The 22,108-nt window shown below is 39.3% G+C and overlaps 1 protein-coding gene across 1 annotated transcript; it reads right to left on the reverse strand.

Annotated features, from left to right (window-relative positions):
* Window positions 1-8,802: 8,802 nt before the first annotated feature.
* On the reverse strand, window positions 8,803-21,477 carry LOC137152302 (interferon-induced protein 44-like). Its single transcript, XM_067546836.1, has 7 exons — window positions 20,977-21,477; window positions 20,843-20,894; window positions 15,380-15,575; window positions 14,990-15,142; window positions 12,913-13,084; window positions 11,697-11,797; window positions 8,803-9,740 (listed from the first exon to the last, which is right to left on the reverse strand). The coding sequence occupies exons 1-7, from the start codon at window positions 21,470-21,472 to the stop codon at window positions 9,528-9,530; spliced, it is 1,383 nt and encodes a 460-aa protein (XP_067402937.1). The 5' UTR covers window positions 21,473-21,477; the 3' UTR covers window positions 8,803-9,527.
* Between the last annotated feature and the right edge of the window lie 631 nt (window positions 21,478-22,108).

The raw sequence follows: 22,108 nt of genomic DNA on the forward strand, positions 1-22,108 counted from the left end.
TTCAGAGAACTATCCACATTGACTCCAACATCTTTTTCTTGAGTGGTAACAGCTAATTTAGACCCCATCATTTTGTATGCATAGTTGGGATTATTGTTTCCAATATGCATTATTTTGTATTTATCAACATTGAATTTCATCTTTCATTTTGTTGTCTAGTTACCCAGTTTTCCCTTTGTAAGTCTTTGTAATCAGCTTTAGACTTATCTTGAGTAATTTTGTATCATTTGCAAACTTTCGACACCCCACTGTTTAACCTCTTTTCCCGATCATTTATGAATATGTTGAACTGCACTGGTCCCAATACAGATTCTTTGGAGAAGTTATTCTTCAATTTCTTTCTTGGCCTGCCTTACTGTATATTTAAACTTGATTTGCCACAGTTTATGCTTCCCTCAATTTTCTTCACTAGAATTTGACTTCCTATTTCTAAAGGATACCTTCTTGCCCCTAATCGCCTCTTTTACTCTGCTGTTTAGTCAGAGTGGCACTTTTCTGCTTTCCTTTTCTTTTTTTTTTTTTTAAATTGGCGTATACATTCAGTTTGAGCCTCTATTATGCTGTTTTTCAATTGTCTCCATGCAGTTTGCAGGCATTTCGCCCTTGTGACTGTTCCTTTTAATTTTCATATAATTAGCTTCCTCATTTTTTTTAGTTCCTCTTTTTGAAGTTAAATGCTACTGTGGTGGGTTTCTTTGGCATTTTTTCCCCTGCAAGGATGTTGAATGTAATATTATGATCACAATTATTGAGCAGTTCACCTCTTGGACCAGATCCTGTGTTCCACTTAGAACTACATCTAGAATTGCCTCTCTCTTGTCGGTTCCAAGACAAGCTGCTCCAAGAAGCAGTTTTTTATGGTGCCTAGAAATTTTACCTCTGCATCCCTTCCTGAAGTGATATATATACCCAGTCAATAGGAGGAGAGTCGAAAACCCCCATTATTTATGTGTTTTTTGCCTTTGTAGCCTCTCTCTGAGTATTTCACAATCATTGTTACTGTCCCAATCAGATAGCTGGTAGTATATTCCTACTGCTACACTCTTGTTCAAGGATGGAATTTCTGTCCTTAGAAATTCTACGGTACAGGTTGATTCATTTAATATTTTTACTTTGACTCTGTGCTTTCTTTCACAAATAGTGCCACTCCCCCACCAACGAGCTACTCTGTCATTCCTATGTATTTTGCACCTGGGCCAGTTAATGACCAGTTGAAAGCATAGAGCCAGTCCTGCAAACCCCAACCTCAAAGCTACTTGCATGAGTAAAGTGCACAGGATTTGCAAGACTAGGACCAGAGTTACACAAAACCAAAACTAAAAATCTCACACACATACACAAAAAAAACCTTTAAACAAACCCATCACAGCTGTAATGCCAATGGGAAATATATTGGCACTAATACTTTTACTTTTATTATTTTTTTTTAAAAAACCCAGCTTCGTTTTTTATTACAAATAGCAGTGAACACCTATGAATTCCTAGGCTATAAATTGTCTGCATAACCACACAAGATTAGTTAATAATTCTGAAGGTTGTGTGCCAAGTAGAAAGAATTAAAGAACACATCGATGTTATTTGTGTTTTCACCTTCCACGTTTCCTTTCTTTTCTCAGTGCACTGGTAGCATGGATTGACACAGGGGCTAATACACCTCCAAAAATTGCTCTTTTTAAGTTCTCTTAATATTTTCCAAGGGGGGATGGGGTTGTAGTTGTTTTTCCATACTGACTGTTCTGCCAGAAGAAATCTTTGTGGTGCAGCCAGATGGGGGGGAGGAGGGGAATTAGAGTGTTGGAGCGGGGAAGAGAATTGGTGTCCTTTTATAGTGAGGTATGCCTTTAGGTAGTTTCGAGCTGCCTATATTGGATTTCAAAGTCCTGAGTATCATGTAGGATACACCATTTTAATATTTTTCATTATAAAAATAAAAAAAATAAAGTTGTCCTTTACTCTTTGGGTCCTTTATCTGTAAATATGCAGAACTCTCAAGACCACTTATTGCTTAATTTCACATTAACAAATCTCTACATAGCACAGTAAATACACTTTGCTCATAAATGCACCGTTCTGTATGAATGTTCTTGTCTTGTCTCCCACTTGGAAAATTAATAAAAGAACATTCTTCACAATATTTCCAAAGTATTCCTCTGTCCAAATATATTAGAATGATGGGACAGAAAATATGAAACTCTACATTTTACTATTGGTAGGGAGTGCTCCCTAAACAACTATGCTTCCTGCTTATCAAGAAGAACTAGACCTAACACTTATTGTTTTGGGTACATGCAGAATGACTTCTCTTGCAATGGTAAGCCAATTTCCATGTTCTCTGTATAAATATATTACCCTGAATCGGATGATCCAGTGTTCCGTTATTACCACCACAATTATAGGAATATTTAAATTAGAAAAGACTAGTAGAGTTAGAATTACTTGAAAGTTCTCTACATAGCCAGGAGGTGGAGATGGAGTATTATGGTTCACACATGCACTGACTGTTGCCCCCAATGTCCAATCTCAACCTAAACTTCAAAGCTGAAATTACCCTGAATGAAAAAGATGTATATTACCATAACATGCCAATAGGTATAACTTGAAACAGAACTTATATAGTACCATATTCACACCTCTGTGTCCACATTTAAGTCACTGGTGTTACACCAGCATAACTCAAGAGCAGATTTTTGACCTTCTGTAAGTGTTGGTTAAAGCAGTGGTAGGGGATGTTTTTACTACTGGTCTTGTGGTTACATCACAAACTCACAGATTCTGGCACTAGGCAGCCAGTGTTACTGTCCATCACTTCTGAATGCCAACTTTCCCTAGGTCTCTGTAGCAGAGGCTTTGCTAACATGTTCAGTGTAAAACAAGGAGATTTCTTTTAAATGGTGGTTTTAGCTAAGTGCTGATGTTATGCAAGGTAATTCAGAATATGATTGATGTTATTTTTACTTCTGCTGAGCTAACATACAAATGCCTTTCTGAAGCATGGCGTGGGCTCCACTGGTTAAAGTGATCAATATCTGGTTTAATAATCCCCTGGTCTGAGCTGAAACACGTGACTTCGCAGTTTGATAGCAAGAATTGCTTCAATGAAGCTACAATGCAAGTGTAAAAGCTAGCAAAAAAAAATGAGATCATCTTCCAATTCCTGACACCAGCTATAAATTAGATCATCACATCAAAGAAAGAGAAATTTTCCAACCTCAGCCTGCCAGCATTTAAATACCAAACTTTTCCTCAATCCTTCTTAGCATTTTAAGAAATAACAATGTAGATCTACAAATACATATGCTCTTACCGGGCAAGCTCTTCTGTTTGGGAAGGATCAGGAGAAAGAAGAAATGAAACTGAAAGTCAAACGTTTGCTTTGCCCCGCCAATAGCAAAGCACAGCAGCCAATGGTGTTGGATCTCTCTTGTCACAGGGGATTAGGCTGCCAGCCCCTATCAAGTTACCACTAGCTCAGAGACAATTCAGCTAAAACATAAGAGAAGGGTGGTGTGATCTCCTCCAGTTTCCAGGAAAAACCAATGCTACGTGGAACACTCATGGTGCAATAAGGAAAGTAAATGGTAAAACTTTGAAATAAATAGAGTCATTGCAAAGGATTGTTTAAAGGTGAAGGTTTTGTGGGTGAAATCCTGGCTCCACTGAAGTAAATGGATGCTTCTGCTATTGACTTCAGGGCCAGGATTTCACCCTGCAAGTGCTAAGTAGGTACAGATCATAATAGCAGCACCTCTGGCTGGCACTGCCCAGGTGTCAATGGGCAGAGCAGGAGAGAATCAGCCCTCACGCTCGGTAAGTGCAATGAAAGGTTTTGGACTTGTCAGTTACAAACCCAGGTTTGGCCCATTGTGGTAAGAGGCAGGGTTTTGTCTGAAAGCTGCATTGTCCGGTGGCGCTGTTTTCATGGTATGTTTCTGATCTTTACAGTTAAAAGCTACACCCTTCTCTAACACTGGGGAAGTAAAAGGCAGCATAATTCTGTCCAGGGAAGCCTGGGAGAGTTCCCGTTTCCGTTCACACACAGGCTGATCGCCTAGTGGAAATAGCATCATTGTTTTAATGCCATTTTCTCAGGTGAAGGGAAAGAGCAGGAAGGCTTGGAGGGGGGCAAGCCAAGCACAGCCCTACCCCTGCTGACAAGCCCTGTGTGAGACGGGCCTGTCATGCAGGGGAGAGTCTGGCACCCATTTCCCGTCTGTTTCCCACAATGCCAATGCACATCAGGGGCAGGGTTTCCTGACTCTCCCTGTCCTTCTCTCCCTTTGTTCTTCCCACTCCCGCGCTCTCTCTCGCACACAGAGTCAGTGGAGAAGAGGGTGGAAAAGGAGCAGAAAAAGAAGGACTGAAGAGAGGTGAAGGAGAAAATGGAGGTTGTTCAGCTAAGCCAACTAACCTTTCTGGACACAGGGAAAAGAGAGAGAAGACTGGTTGTGAGGGAGAAGGGGGTGGGGCTCAGGTGTGATGAATGGGTGGAAGGGTGCATGCAATCTCCATGCATCATCTCCCCTGAGATTCCATACAAAAGATTATGCCGATTCAAGTCCCTGGCAGAATGGCTCCAATGGAAGCTGTGTTGTTATGGAGCCAAGTTGGAGTTAAGGCCCCGACAGACACTCTGTCAGCACAGGAGCTCTACAGACTGTTCTGAGATACATTCACTCTCTCTAGCGTGTTTGAGAGAAAATAAACTCAAAGGCAGAAAGTCTGTCTAGAGGCCAGTGAAAGTGGGAAACTAGCCTGTCCCCCCTCCAGATGTACACTCTGTTAGCCAATATCAACTGGTGATCTTCTTATTCCTTGTTCTCCCTCTTCCACATTGTATCTGGTCTTTAATTAAATTGTTAGCTCTTTGGAGAAAACTCATGTCTGTGTTTGAAAAATGGCGTTCTGACTGGAGTTCGTGGGTGCGTCTGTCACAAGTTTGGGGAAGGCAAAATGCTAAATCAGATATAGTATTTTTTCCCTCGGCCTCTATCACAGCTTGTCTTACTGCTGCAGTTCAAACCAGAGTGAAGTCTTTTCAGGACTTTGATATATGTGTGCACACACACATATCATACAGAGTTGAATCTCTGATACAAAGTCAAGTGACACAAAATCTCTAAAGGAAAACATTTACTAAAGCTACATCTGACTACATAAATTACTTACAGTCCGTGCAACATTTGTGAATTTTGTTAACAAATTTTTTTAAAGACAACACTTTCAGTGGGATTTCCCTGAAGTTTTTGTACTTGTTACTATGAAAAGTTCAAATGTAAAATATAATTATGTGCAAAGACATACATACGCTCCCCAGGGACACTTCCTCTTTCACAATTTCCCCTTCTCAGTCTCAGTGGAATAGTGTCCAAACCCACTGTAAGTCACACCACCTCCTTAAAAAGTGATAGTCCCACAGTCTTCTTCAGCCTTCTTCAAACCAACACTCAGATTCCACCTACCCCCCTAACTTTCTATCAGTTGGCATTCACAGACCTCCCATAGCCCTGACTGCCCTCCCAACTAAAAGGTTGCTTGGAGACCTAGCTGAAGTTGAAGCCCTGGAGGCCCCAAAGTGGGATTCTCAAACCAGACAGGGCATGTCAATGGGGCATGATCCTTTAGGTGTGCTCTGAGCATGCATAAGAGCCAATACCTGATAGACCCCAGAGCAGAAAGGCCAGATGCAGGCCACCAACAGGCGGATGTGCAGCACAGGACCCACACAAGACAGCAGGGAATAAAGGGAAACATAGGATGAGCATGAGCGCGGTATCAAACATGAGCAAGAGACAGTGAACGAGACTGTTTCAGTGGCTAGGACGTGGGCTACCTCGGCACCTAAGCCAGGTCAGCTGCTTAACTCTAGGAGAGGGTTTGCGACTGTGGATCCCAAATAGAGGGGGGGCCTATATCTGGCCCATCAGCCAGACAGCCCAGGTTAGGTCTCTAAACCCCTCCCCTCCGTCAACCCCTTTCCCTGGCATTTCACTCCTCGCTAACTTAGGTGGCTTCCCAGTCAGTTTGATGGTTTCTGAGAACACCTTTCTTGGGCCCCAACCCCTCGCTACAAGCCCAGCTGGAGGCTGAGGATTCCACAAGGCAGCAGTCTCCCCTGGGACTAGGCACTGCAGCACTGACTGGAGCCACACCTACATACCTTTGAGGATCCAGGCCTCAGGCACTGCCACTTTGAAGAAATGTTTTCTGGTTACAGATACATTTATGACCTCCAGAATCATCTTCTGGATCAAACTTATCTCAAAATATATTGATGATGACAAACACGTGAGATACCGAGCAGTCCCTCTGCAATCCCTCTCCACCACTTTTATACTTTAACTTCCTCCCCCACCCCCATACGTCTCCTAATATTTGCAGTTATGTACACCTCACCCTTTATTATGGCCATATCATGAAATAATATTTAAATGTAATATTTTGTTGTAGTTGCACCCTCTTCCCTTACATGGTGAGAAATTCACTCTACAATTGTAGCTGCTATTGCTTTGATGTTTTCTTTGTCCTTCTGGCCTCAACTATTTCCTGTGGCAATGAGTTCCACTGTCTCATTATGTGTTGTGTGCAAAAGTCTTTCCTTTTATCAGTGTTTTATTTGACATCTTTCAGTATCATTGAATAGTCCCCTCTTCTGGTTTTATGAGACCAGGAGAATAGAAGTTCCCAATCTAACTTCTCCATCTATTCATTATTGTATATACATTTATTATGTTCCCTCTTATTTGTCTCCTTTCTTAGGTAAACAATCCCACTCTTTTCAATCTCTCTTCCTAGCAGAGGTTTTCCAGGCTCTGCATTGTTTCTTCTTATGTCTGAATCTTCTCTAATTCAGCAATGTCCATTCTGAGATGAAGTGACAGGATTCCAGATGAGTCCACACCACTGCTTTATATAATGGCATTATAATATTTTCTGTATTATTCATCATCTCTTCCTTACAAATCTTAACATTGTCTTTGATTTTTTTACTGCAGCTGCACATTGAGCAGAAGTCTTCATTGCACTGTCTACATTAGCAGCTGAATAACCCACAGTTTGGTGTATGTTACACATCCCCCTCTGTGCTACAAAGGATGAGAGTTTTTTTACAGCTTCCAGGTATAAATTTAATTCTTTAGCTCAAGCTACAAAGACTCATGCTTTTAACTCTGGAAGTCCTTCATAACAACCAACAGGGCTGTCTTCACACTGTAATGTGGAACGAGTGCAACACTATGAGAAGTTCACTCTAAGACACTGCAGATGGTAAAAAAACAGGCTTGATGAAGAATTTTTTACCTAACTGTCATGGAAGTCATGGAACAGTCATGGGTGTTTTGCATGCAGCAGATCAGCTGGGATTCACCCACAATAGCCCCTGAGGAGAGCTTCTGAATGATAATCTCCAAGCTAAATATTACCAGAGCATACTAAGAATTGCTCCAGCTTCTTTCCTGCTCTCTCAGTGTTTGTGTAGAGTTAATACTGGTGAAATTATTCAACCGAATCTTCTCTCCTCAGCATCAGCACGAGCTAGAAAATGACAAAAGAGCCTCCAACTCCAGAAATATTAGATGATCCTTTTAAATGATGCATGAAAAACAGAATACACACCTACTGATGCTGATACACTAGTCTGATTCTACAGAGCTGGAAATTGCAATAAAAATTGCTTTATATGATAGACTGAGGAAAGGTGAAATAAAAGCCTTGAAAATGCCTCATTGCAACTCAACAGCTATTTGGTTTCTTTTTTTTTTTTTTTTCCCCCTCCAAGAGGTTTTGAATTATTTCAGAAGACCTTTGAAGGTCAGTTATATTTTGTTTTTCCATTTTGTTAAGCATCTCAGTATGCTACTTGTGGGATGTAATACCCTTTAAGTGTGATCTTACCATTGTCACCCTGGAGACAAAGTTGGACTGAGGTAACTATTAACTATTAACTATTAATATGTTTTAACAGAATGAATACATTCTGACAGCAAAATATCAGGAGACAAAGAGATCCAATCCTACTCCCCTCCCACCACCTGCTGTTGTCTTCTGGAGGAGAGGTCTGGTGGCCTGCTCTGCCTCTGCTTTCTTGGCTGAGGGGCGGCTGGATGGCTGACTCACTCACATTAGACTTGGATCAATGGGTAATAAAAACTCCTCCTTGGATAGCTGTAGTCTCAGAGAAGAGAAAATAATAAAGAAATGAATCATAAGTCAGGCAATAGGGTTAAAATAAAAATAGTTTTTTCTAAAGCATTTTTATGTAACTCTGGAAATCCATATTTTGTTAACTGTTGGCCACTAGAGGGCAAACTGGATCAAGTCATTTAACAAAATGAAAATAAATCCTTCTCCAATAACATGCATTCCTCAATTTTAATGATAGTATACTATATGGGAGGTAGACCTTCCACTTGATTATACCTGCAGGTATACCAGACATGCCAACTTTTTCTGGCACAGTCACAACCTTAATTACTCTTCCTATTGCTACCATTGCATTTTGGATGTTCATGTGATATTAGATCTCATTAAGAATCTAATGCAAACTCTGTTCTTAAGTGTAAATCTGAAGTAACAGTTGATGTCAATAGTTACATCAGTGTTAAACCAGTGTAAGCAAGAACAAAAGTAGGTTCCTTCTGTCTCTGCCTCACTTTTCTCGTGGACTTTAAATGCCAGAAGGAACTATCATGATTATCTAGTCCAGTGGCTCTCAATCAGGGGTACGTGTACTCCTGGGGGTATGCAGGGGTCTTCCGGGGGTACATAAACTCATCTAAATATTTGCTTAGTTTTACAACAGGCTACATAAAAAATATTAGCGAAGTCAGTACAAACTAAAATTTCATACAGACAATGACTTGTTTTTAGTGCTTTATATATTATACACTGAAATGTAAGTACAGTAAGTACAGTATTTATATTCCTGCAATAGGCTCAGAACATCTGGCTGAAACCTGGATGAAGAAAGTGATTGAAAAAGTGCCCACAGTCATTTTTTTCCCCAATTAAACTAACAAAAGTTTTATGACCTACTGTATCAATTTTTCTGGAAATGTTAAAAGCTTTTTGAAAAACAGATGATACCACAAAATACCTAGATTAATTCAAAACTACTTTACTTTATAGTATAAAAACTCAAAATTTAAAAGTAAAAGAGCATATGAAATGCACAGGAACTAGCACTGGCAGAAAACAACTCACATGAACTACTAGGAGAAAGTAAAACATTTGGAAACTTCTTCAAAGGTTTATGCAAATGATTCCTTTAGTGGAAAGGAGCATCTCTGACAGGAAGGTTAGGAAAAGAGTAAGAATGTTTAATAAATCTATTTACCCCTTGATGCATGCAAAAATACCGTTAATCTTATATAAGCTCTAACAAGATAGAAAACCACTGGGCAAATTCACCACTGGAATAAGTAAGAGCATCGCCACTGAAGTCAATGGAGCTTCACCTATTTAGGGCATCAATAAATTTGACTTCTGGTGTCAGGATTCTTAAAAGGTTAGTCTGACAAGAACAAAACGTATCAAGCATCACAGTAAAGATTAGGTTTGAACTCTTTCTTTGGCTTCTCAAAAGGAAAGTTGTCAAGGTAGCTTTCTGCTAAACGTATAAGCTGCCTCATTGCGGAAAGTATCAAGATGTCAACATCGAACGAAAGATCCAACTCCGAGCAATAGTTTTTAACAGGTACAATCTGAGCAAGAGGGATCCCAAGTCTCTCTGCAGTTATCCGCATCTGTAGAAAAGGCACAAAATGGTTTATCCTAAAGAGCTCCCGGACTATTTTTCAATCTTCCTGGTCCATTAGGAAGCTAAACAAAGGCTCTACAAAAGTATTTTCACAGACATTGTTTGGTGAGATTAAAAGTGGAAGATATTTTAGTTCTTCAAACTCCCTTATATTAGGGGCATAACTACTTTCACATACACTTAGAAATCATCCCCATCTGAAGTGACAACTACATTCTGGCATAGCTACAGTTCAAGGTCATATTCACTTTATTTTAATTCTTCTTGAGCAAATTCACTGAGAGGAACTGACTGCATGAACTGCCCTGGAGGCCAAAATCCCCTATTTCATCTCAGAGAAGATACCCAGGATACAGAGCTTTTTTTTTCTCCATCATGATCTAAAGCGAACACCCCGAGGGATTCATCTCTGGCATAATTCCACTGAGGTACATATTTGGCATCTCTAGACACATGGGGCACATTCTCTGGTCAATCCAGCTCCTTCACACTGGATTTCGGTTATAACTTGGCAGGTAAGTTTCTGCCTACTATAGCTCTTCACTGCTATAAATCGATACAGCCAGCTGCTCTGGAACCATGCTACCGCACACACTCTGAAGCAACACCTTGTGAGGGGGAGGAATAGGGGGAGCACGTCAGGAGCAGGGAGGGAGCAAGGCAGAGCTGGTTGTAATATGGTTTAAATTAGAGCAGCTGCTAGACCATGACTCACACTGGGGCCAACCCACAGATTCAGGGAGCTGTCCTTAGCCCTTCCCCCTATGACTAACAGATTTCAGATACAGAACAGAATGTAGCCCAGGGTAAGGGCTCTACCCTAGGACTGATCCAGTCCTTTGTACTGTTCCTGCTGAACAAAGCAGCCAGAAAACAGTCAAATCTCCTAAGATAAGGATTCCCCAGGTGGAAGAGTATTCAAATGGCATAGAGTTTGTTATTCCTCTCATCAATGCCTGGTTGGGAAATGGTTACTTGGGTCCCGTTCCTCAAAGGTATATACGTACCTAACTCCCATTGAATTCAATGGAAGTAAGGTGCCTAAATATCTTTGAGGATTGCTGATGGCTGAATCAGGCCCTAGCTACTCTCAGGATTGGGGAACTGCAAACCACCAGCAGCCTATGATTTTCCACAGCTTTTCACCTTGTGTTCGCATTGATGGCTGTGCAAAGTAAATGCAGAGTAGGTGCAAAAGTCTACCAAAGCAGAATGGCAGCATTTTACAGGCACAGGAGTAAATATCTACACAAGATGGAAGGCAGTGGGGAATCAAATCTTTATGAATTCTCTCCTGAGTCAGACGCCGTCAGCATAGGACGGGAGCAAGGAATCCAAGGAGCCAATTCCGCATGAGCAGCATCATGAGTTAGAACAGTCTAGGCACTGCACAAAATTAATCCAGCAGTGTTTGCTCCCTGAAACAACAAATATCAGCTACAAAAAAAATCCTGGCAAAACAGACTTCCCTCCCATGTGCTTCCTTCCCTGGTTAGGCCCCACTGGCAGGAGACGGGTGGCCAGTGCAGAAGCTCTTTCTTCTTTTTTTCAGTTTTACACCTAATACCACCAGAGGAATTTGCAGCTGACCAGTTATGGCCAGACTCCAGCTCCTTTGTATAAAGTGGGGATGGGCAAAATAATCTGGTCATTAATTTTTAATGAGGTTTCTAGTATCTCCATCTTTTGCTGTTATCCACTTTAATTCATCAGAGGTGCAGCTTGCAATTTTAAGAAGTCTCAAACCTTTCTGGGGTTAATCCAAAACCTGAGTTATTACATTTAGTGGTGTTTCAGCTTGTGCCTACAAGACCAGAATGAGAATGTGTGTAAGGGCATGCTGGAATGCAAGTACTGCAGATGTGGGGTACCACAATAACTCAATTACCTTGAACAAATCAAGGTAACATAAATCACCACTGTCAACAATGCCATACTTTACCTGTTTCTCAACAGCTTTGCTTTTGTACACACACTGGATGTCTTCTTCAAGGGTAGGGCAAATTTCATCGACTTTAGTTAGCAAAACCAATTGTGGGAGGTCTGTACCAAAAAAATGAGAATGATTTTACATCTAATTTCCCTTCAGTTCTTCATTGCAACTGCTTCTGCTTACTTGAGGTGAAAGCATTTTTGTTTTGCACAACAGCATTAGGAAAAAAGTTTAATTATTAAACGAATATTAACTGAACAGTTTTGGGGCAGCACCCCAAATGTCTTGGCTGGAAGATGCTTTGTAAACAAAATGATTATTATTCCACCAATACAGTAGACACTGCACTTAAGGACTCACTCACCTCATTGGGAAGAATGAATTCATTGCATAAAATCTCAGCCCTGGCAATTACTCAAAACAAGGAACTCAGAAAACATGGCACACCTTGTTAAGTTCAATAGCACAACTGGGGCCTGCTTTCTCTTCCGTAGGATATGTCTCAGTCCATTGCCTCCTATGGAAGTGACTCATAACACAGGGGAGGGAATCAGGCCCCAGCTGCTGTGTCCAAACATAACCAGTGGGGCTAATGATGTAAACTGGCATTTACAAGAGTAAGACTCCCATTCTTCAGTTCTTTTTTCACTTTTTGTTGTTTCCCGTCTCCACTGCACCTGCTACATGAATCAATGTTACCTTTACTCCTTTTCTAAAAGGCCTTATTGCCTTGCAATATACGTATTTTTGAAGGTAATTAATGAAATCAATGTGAATATTTCCTGACAAGGTGTATTCCTAGAAGCCTAGTGCACAGCTCTGTCTCCTCTGGGGGCCTGTGTCAACAGGGGGCTCTACCGTACTGAGCAGCAGTGATGCAATAGGGCATACTGTAAAACCAAAGAGTAGAGAACAATGGAGGTGATCAGGAATTTCTCTATTCTCTCACCAACACCAGAGCCCATTGCAGTGCCCATGCTTCCATCAATCTGGGGGCCTGTCCTTCCACAGTGCATTAATCCCTCTCAGAGAGCCAGCCAATGGTTGAACCTCAAGAGCTATATGAGACCATTCCTCTTCCCACATCAACAATAAACTTGGCTCCTAGCAGTACTACAAGACCCTACAAACTACAAAGTTGCTCAAGCTTGAAAGTCTGATCACCTCCTGGGCAAGCCTACTTCAGTAAGTTTTCTGATAAAAAAAAAAAAGATATAAAACATACCAAACTGGTTCACTTTTCTTCGAAGCTGTTTCAGCTTGTCCTCCAGTTTCTCAGGGAGAATCTCAATTTTGCTCCCATCAATAACAAAAGCAACACAATGAATCTGATCCTTCAGAGAAGGTGTCTTGATAAAGCCTGGAGAATCTGGACGAAGGGTCGCAGCTGGGTTAAACTGCAAAGAAATTTTTTTATAGTAATAACTAGAACTTAAAGGAAAGAAAAAGGAGCTGTACAAACACAGATTCTCACAATACCCCTCTGGAGTAGGGGTATTATGTCTACACCTTGAATACTATGTGCAGTTCAGAGTGATATACAGGGAGGTGAAATGATTTATCCACACTCATAGAGGGAGTGGTCAAATCAGGATTAAAATTGAGGATTTCCTGATTCCCAGTCTCATACTAATTTTTGCAGACGGAGAGCCAGATTCTTATCTCTATTTCTGTGAATTTGTGTAAATCCAGAGTCACTCCTTTCAATTCAATAGAGTTCCTCTGAATTTATATAGTTGGGGTTCATCCTGCTTTGAGCAGGGGTTTGGACAAGATGACCACCAGAGATCCCTTCCAACCCTAATGTTCTATGATTTTATATCCCTTGTGGAAAAGTAATAATGAAATCAAAAGGCATCCTTAGAAATTAAAGATGATTCTTGAGATATTACTTGTGTGTATATATACACAGACACACACACCATTGACTATTCCCGCCACGGATTTTTAAATCACACTTTTTATTAAGGTTCCATTTATAAAGCATTAATAAATTAACATATGTTTCAATAATTGGTTAATCGATTGTTGTAGAGTCCATCAAAAATGTACCCATAACCATGGCTTATGTGATGTGATATCTACAGATGTGTTTACAACCATCTATATATATGCTGCTCAGGACTGTAACAAGCTTTTAATATTCTTCATTTATTCCCTCTTTGTAAACTATTTATAAATGAAATTGTAATATAAAATGTGACCAAATAAATCACGGAAAGATTGGTCTTGTGGTAAAGGCATAAAACTGGGACTGAGATCTGGCTTCCAGTATACATTTGACCAAGACAATTAATCACTGTTCCTCAGTTCCATATCTTTAAAATTAAGTTAGTACTTTATATCTCACTCGCTGGGTTGTTGTGAGGATTAAGTTAAGGTTTGTCAGAGTCTGAGATACTACAGTTATGAGAATCATACAATGACATTAGCCCTCCATCTTTGCTCCTGTAACAAGCTCAGCTTAGCTGAATGAGGAATCAAAGTCTACATGTTTTGCATATTAAACAGTTAATGGTCTGTAGGCAGCAGCTCTCCAGTAGTCAGGTTAGAAGGTGCTAGATTAAGCTTCAATATGGTGGAAGTTGCTCTTTACTAGAGTTGGTCAAAAATGTTTTAATACAATGTTATCAAAAAATTCAAAATGTTAAAGTTGTTTCTGCTTCACCAAACTAACCCATTCTTCATTTTTCAAATATTTTCATTAAAAAAATTAATTAAAAAATGCTAATTTCCTGAAAGCTAGGTTTCCAGTTTAAAAAACACATAACAGACATTGAGAGAACCATTTCAAGGCACTGACTACATTTTTGCTAAATATTTTGCAAAAAATCTCATGAGAAAAAAAAAATTTCAAGAGTCAACAGAAATTTGCGGGAGGGTTAAAGTCAATTTTTCTATTTAAAATCTTTTTGTTCAAAATATTTCAACAAGCTCTACTGTTTATATTCCCTGAGCCTGATTCTCCCTTGGCTTCCACCTGTACAAAGTAGGTGTCAAAAGCAACCCGGGCAGAAGATTAGACAGTAATTTAAATCAACTCTGCATGACTGTAAATGATTACACAAAGGGTAGGAGAGTGGAGAAGCAGGCCTAAACACCTTCCCGTAGTTTATTCAAATATGCCTTACCTGTGATCACCATTCATAAACTTTTACTGTACAGTTCCACATATGCAAGAATCTATTGAGCTCCACAGGTATTTTGTTCCACAGTAATTAAATGTAAGATATAATATTTGTACATGTAAAGAAACATGCAAGGATATCACTGGAAGTGCACAGAATTTGTAGAAATCCTACCTGATACCTATCAGGAACATGGCCTTTTATTATGTTGGACACTTCATCAATTTCCAGACCTTTTCCTGATGTTTCTTCTATTCCCATTGTGTCACAGAAGATAATAGACAGAGGTTTGCCATCTCTTCCATCTTTAACCGGGTAAGTCCTGTACTATTGGGGCAAAAAAAAATAAAATATAGAAATACATAACTGAAAAAAGCATATTTAGAGCCAGATTACTATCTCTTACCCATATTGAGTAATGCCTTTCTCCTCACAAGTAGATGCATGGCATTCAGTGGAAGCAATCATGGACTATCTTTGGGTTTTCAGTTTAGTGGATGTTGATTTTGAACTAAGAGAAAGTACTTTAGCTTGGATGTAAATTAATTAGAAGCGAATATGTACCTGTGTTGTCAGGCTGGTGTTATCAGATCCCACGATGGCTTGGCTTGTCACATAACCCCGGAAAACAGAATTCACGGAGTTGAAAAAGCTGGACTTCCCAGCTCCTACCGGACCAAGAACCAAAATTCGAATCTGTGGCACTGAATTTAAATAAGGTTTGTAAGATCTGATTTCCTCCATTATTTTACCTCTTTCCCTGTTAAGGCAAAAAGATTTGCAGAGTGTCAAACCCCCATGAGATCACAGCACATGTTTGCACTGCATATGGCACAGGGAAATCAGGAAACTGCAAATATTCCCCATCCTCCCGTATACTCCCTCTTTACCTATCATCAAATACAGTCTACTGCACCAGTCAGAGTGACCACAGTTAATGGCATCACACTAGGCATCATGTTGCGAAGTTTCTAGATCTGTCTCAATCCTGTGAATGCACAAATGTCAGCCCCACAGCCACACTAGGTAGGTTCAAGACATGCACCCCTTCATGCATCAATGGAGTGTCTGAGAGTGTCCTGGTAACATGGCTGAAGAGCGTGCAATGGTGCTTTTGAATATTATGAGCAATTGAAGAACAGCCAGATCTTTTTGAGATTATGACCTTCGCACAAAGTCATACTGCTTTATGCTCAGGATTTGGTGCTGACATCACATATCAAATATATCTTTAACTACAGTGGTGTTACCCTCTGGAACAATTTAACTACAGTGTGCTCTAATTTTGGGTGCCAAATTTAAAATATCGAGGGCCTGATTTTCAGAAAGTGCTGGAGTACACACAGTTCCCATTGAACCCAATGGAAGAGTCAGGTGCTCAGCACCTATACAAATCTGGTGCCTCAATCTGGATAACATAAATCAGTGGTCAGCTCTGACAATTTTGAAAATGTAATCAATCAATGCTGTCTAAAACAGTTGCTTTGACATGTCACAGGTGAACTAAATCTCTGTTGCAATGTGCTGACTCTATCACAGATACTGCAGCAAAGTAAAATTCATTTAAACAGGCTTAGAAGTAGACCAAAAACTATTAAGATGGTAGGGGGAATAAGGTTTCACAACATGTGTTTACAGAGCATACAAGTTGTCATGCATTACACATGTGTTCTGGTAACCAAGTTCTGGTACTCTAAACCACCAAATGCAGCTTATGTCTTGTAAGCTATGCACTGTGAAAACATAGCAAATAAGCAGAACCAGGCAGAATTGACACACCTGAATCAACATCTAGCGCTACCATGTGTCCACTGGAGTATGACTGTTGTCCAGGAGTGCAACTGTCAACATAGCAAAGGAGTTTCTGAATAGGATGAAGTGAACAACAATTCCCTACATTCAGAGCAACAACATCAGGCACAGTGACTTCATGTTCTTGATTTCTGAAGTGAGGGCTGTGACATGCTTTATAGAAATGTCTTGTCTTTTTCCACTGTTGACACAGAATCTTTGACAGAACATCCTCTACAACTAACTCTGTACAGAGTAATGCTTAGTGGAAGCACAACCTTCTTTCACGGAGGATGCTTTAACCACCCACACATCTGTTGGAAAAGTAATACAGCAAAGCACAAAATGTCCAACAAGTTCTCTGAATGTATTTGAAACCATGTTTTGTTTCAGATGGTGAAGGAAGTAACCAGGGGACAACCATTTTAGACTTGATTCTGAATAACAGGGAGAAATTGGTTGCGAATCTGAAGGTAGAAGGCAATTTGGGTGAAAGTGATCATGAAATGATAGATTTCATTATTCTAAGGAAAGGAAGGAGTGAGAGTAACAAAATGTTGACAATGCTCCTCAAAAAAAGCAGACTTAACAAAGTCAGAGAACTGCTAGGTAAGGACCCATAGGAAGAAAATGTAAGGGAAAAAGAAGTTCCGTAGAGATGGCAGTTTCTCTAAAAGAAAATATGAAATGCTAACACCAAACTATCCAAATGTGAAGAAAAGATAGCATAGTAAGAATAGTAAGAAGCCAATATGGCTCCATCAGAAGCTCTTTATTGACTTGAAAATTCAAAAAAGAAGCCTACCAAAAGTGGAAACAGACAAATTGCTAAGGATGAGTATAGAAGAGTAGCACAAGCAAGTAGGGACAAAATCAGAAAGGTTAATGCACCAAATGAGTTACCCTTAAAAAGGGACATAAAAACAGGGTGGATTTTTAAAAAATGAATTTTTTTTTACTTTTATTTAGATTATAAGTAGTTTTTCTTTTTAAAAATAAACCTGTTTAAAATGAAATCTGAATACTATAGAAAATATGTTGAGGCCAAAACTTGTTATCATCTCTTAAAATATTTAAATAAAATATTAGTATACTGAATCCATGAGCTTCCATCAAAAACTTTGAGTTAAAGGCTGCTTTTCTATATAAAGACAATATCAAAGGGAAAACATTTAACTTTTGAAGTCAAGCTTTATAAATATGGCACCAGAGTAGTATATAAGCAATATATCATTCACTATTTTCTAACATACTAAAATGTACAATTAATAAGAATCTGAAAATATTGAGCTATATAGTTGCTTAAATAAATGCATATAATTATAGTGTACCTTGCTAGGTAGCAAACAGATTAACCAAATCTAGTGTAAAGGCTTTATTTATTTGTAAATCAACATGTTTTAATAGTTATATCAACCAATGAGAATGCATCTTTCTTTGGAAAATAACTGAAGTACAAATGGCAAAATTGATTAAAATGGATTATTTAAATCATGGCCTTCCAACTAGTGATTTAGATCAATCCAACCTGCATAAAAGGCATTATGAAGAGGTTCTATAAATACATTAGGAGCAAGAGAAAGACAATGGAAAATGTAGATCCACTACTTGGTGGGGAAGAGCAGCTAATAACAGATGACATCAAGAAGTATTTAATGCCTATTTTGCTGAAGTCCTCACTAAAAAGATAAATTGTAACCAGATACTTAACACAATTAATATTAACAACAAGGGGAAAGGAACACAACCAGAAAGGGAAAGAATAGATTAAAGAATAAATTAGATGTATTTAAGTTTACAAAGCCTGATGAAATACACTATAGGAACTAGCTGAAGCAATCTCAGAATCATTGACAATTTTCTTTGAGAACTCATGGAGGGTGGGTAAAGTCTAGGAGAAGAGAAGAGAAAACATAGGAGAAGAGGAAGAGAAGAGAAAACATAGAATTTATCTTTAAAAAGAGAAACAAAGAGGACCTGCGGTATTACAGACCTGTCAGACTAATTTTGATACATGGAACGATACTGGAACTATGATTAAACAATCAATTTGTAAGCATCTAGAGGATAAGAGTGTGGTAAAGAATAGCCAATATGGATTTGTGAAGAACAAATCATGCCAAACTAACTGAATCTCCTTCTTTGACAGCGTTAATGGCCTAGTGGATCAGAGATAAAGCTGTAGACGTGATGTATCTTGATTTTAGTAAGTCTTTTGACACAGTCCTACATAACATTCTCATAAGCAAATTAGCAAAATGTGGTTTAGATGAAATTACTATAAAATGGGTGCAAAACTGGTAAAAAGAATATACTTAAAGATCATTTATCAAAAGTTTGCTGTCATACAGGGTGGACATAACTAGTGGGGTTCCACATGTGTCAGCCCTCAGTCCAGACCTATTCAATATTTTATTTTCTTATTTGAATAATGAAATGTAGAGTATGCTTATATTTGTGGATGATATCTGGCTGGGAGGAGTTATTAGCACTTTGGAGGACAGGGTTAGAATTCAAAATAACCTTGACAAATTGGAGTATTGGTCTGAAATCAATAAAATGCAACTCAATAAAGACAAGTGCATAGTACTAAAATTAGGAAGGAAAAATCAAATGTGCACCTACAAAATGGGGGAATAACTGACTAGGCAATAGTACTGTTGAAAATGATCTGGGAGTTATAGTGGCTCATAAATTGAATATAGAGTAAACAATGTGATGCAGTTGCAAAAAAGGCAAATATAATTCTGGAGTCTGTTAACAGCAGTGTCAAATGTAAGGTACAGGAGGTAATTGTCCCGCTCTACTCAGCGCTGATGAGGCCCCAGCTGGAGTACTGTGTCCAATTCTCGGCACTATAATTTAGGAAAGTTGTGGACAGACTGGAAAGAATCCACAGGAAAGCAACAAAAATGATGGTGTTTAGAAAATCTGGTCTATATGGAAAAGTTAAAAAAACTATGCATGTTTAGACTTCAGAAAACAAGACTGAGTGGGGGACTCAATAACAGTGTTCAAATATGTTAAGGGCTGTTATAAAGAGGAGGCTTATCAGTTGTTCTCCAAGTCCATTGAAGGCAGGACAAGAAGTAATGGGTTTAATCTTCTGTAAGGGAGATTTCAATATTCAGAAAATCTTTCTAACTATACGGATGGCTAAGCTCTGGAATAGGCCTTCCAGGGACGTTGTAGAATCCCAGTCATTGGAAGTTTTTAAGAAAATTTTAAGGTATGTCTATATTGACGGCGGCAAAGTCGCCGCCATCAGATCGATCTTTCTGGATTGATTGAGCAGTCAGTGTTGACCTGTTGGCACAGTGCAGTGAAGACGGCATGCAGAAGGGAAGCACAGCAGTCAACAGAAGTTACACAAGCTGCTCTTCGTAGCTTGTGTAACTCCCGTGGACTGTCGCTGAATTTCCAGTTAAGTGTAGACCAGGGCTCCGATAAATACCAGTCAGGGATGATCTAGGTATACTTGATCCTGTCGCAAAGAGGAGAGCTAGACTAAATGACTTCTTGGGGTCCCTTCCAGCCCCACATATCTATAATTCTATGTTGAGACACAGTGTTTTCTTTCTGATTGCCACGCTATTTCTATGCCACCCTAGTAATTGTCCAGACAAGTAACTAGCTTCTTAATCATGGTCTGTAGTCCTTTAGAATACCAATTTAAATCTCCGCCACAGCAGACTAAGTGTGGCTAAGAAAAAGCATAGCTCTTCATGAAACTTATTTTGGTTCATACATTAATGGTTCATGTATGTTTGACCTGGTCTGAAATCATCATTTTGTACTTATCCTCATTATCAGGCGCTCAGATACAATGGTCATAATGGCCATATTAGTACCTTAGATTCATAGATAAGCATCTCAGCAACACATAAGTCTGTGTACATTATGCAGCTTGCATATCTCCCGTCCACCACCACCACAAGTGTAGACCAGCCTGTGTGGCTAACAGTAAGCATACCTCTTCATGAAGCTTATTTTGGTTCCAACAACAATCTCTCAGGTATGTTTGACCTGGTCTAAAATCATCAATTTGTACTTATCTCCAGATTGTGAGGTGCTCAGATACCATGTTGACAAAGGCCATATTAGTACGAAGTATCTCTGCAACACATAAATCTGTCTACTCTAGCACCATCTAGTTAATTCCTAAAAGAACTCACATCTCCACAGTATTTGGTGGCCACAGATCATTACAGTGATATATTACAGCGGTTAACTTACTCAGTTGTCCATGTAATCTTTCTCCATGGAGATTCCAGGAAAGTGCTAGTATCTAGGGGAAAGCAACATTCAACATTAAAAGTATGAAGCTATCATTTCCTCAGTAAACATTTTCTCTTTTGATATCAACGTACCTTCAACTCGATACACCTCACATTCCAAAAGGCCTAGATCATTTCCATGCAAGTCAGCCACATTGAATGTGTAATTGTTATTCGAATTTGTTACTACTGCTGCTGCATTTTGGTTCAGCATCTGTAGTGATCCACCTCCAAAATTAGGGCCACAGGAACTATGGTCATATATAGCACATGCTGCAGTTTTAACAGGAATTTTTAGTGGACTGAGCACACCATCTTTCCCTTTTAATCGAAAGAGAAAAGCCTTCTCATCATTTTTGTATGCTCCAGATGAAACATAGCTCTGACTTGTAAAGCCTCCAAAAATATAACCACTTCCATTATATGCTACTGCTACAGTTGGCCCTTGTGCATCACACTTGGCATGAAATGTAGATGCATTGTAACCATGGAGGCTTCCTTTATAGAGAAGAGCGAAGTGTTCGCCCAGCAACAGATGCTGCAGGTGCTTTAATTCATCTTCTGTTAATCTAGATTTGACATCAGCCATTCTTCTTAATCTAAAAAGACAAAAAAAGATATTACAAATACAAGTATAAAAAATAAGAAAAATGTATTATTATTTTTAACACAGCTCACTAAAGATGGAAGGCTGTGGGTAAGGCCCTGTGTTCCACATGGACTAAAGAGGCATGTCAGTAAGTCATTGTTAGTTGTATTCCAGGGGTATCTAAAGTCCCCAACTGAGATCAGGACCACATTGTGTTTGGCACTGTCCAAACACAGAGTTAGAGACGGTCCCTAACTCAAAAAATGGTTTTAAAAAAAAAAGCGGTATTTTACAGTTAAAATAAACAAAACAGACATAGTGGGAGAAAGATGTTGTTATCCCCATTAACAGATGGGAGAAATGAAGCAGAGAGGGTCAGCTGGCATAAATCGTCAAAGTTTCATGGACTTCATAGCAAAATACTTTTTCTGCCTGAATTGAGACAAAATATTCTTAATTTTTTTGCCTTTACTCAAGCAAAACACCTATTGACTTCAATGCAGATCAGGCCCATTTTGTCTAAATGGTCAAACCTTTCGTACTGTGACCTGATTCTAATCTTATTTACACTGAATAACTCCACTTACTTCACTGACTTATGGTGGTGTAAATGAGAGCAGATACACATTCACTGTC

This window comes from Emydura macquarii, unplaced genomic scaffold (assembly GCF_026122565.2).
Source record: "Emydura macquarii macquarii isolate MOO-44397 ecotype Brisbane River unplaced genomic scaffold, CSIRO-AGI_Emac_v2 contig_1166, whole genome shotgun sequence".
In the NCBI taxonomy this organism is placed as follows: domain Eukaryota; kingdom Metazoa; phylum Chordata; order Testudines; family Chelidae; genus Emydura; species Emydura macquarii.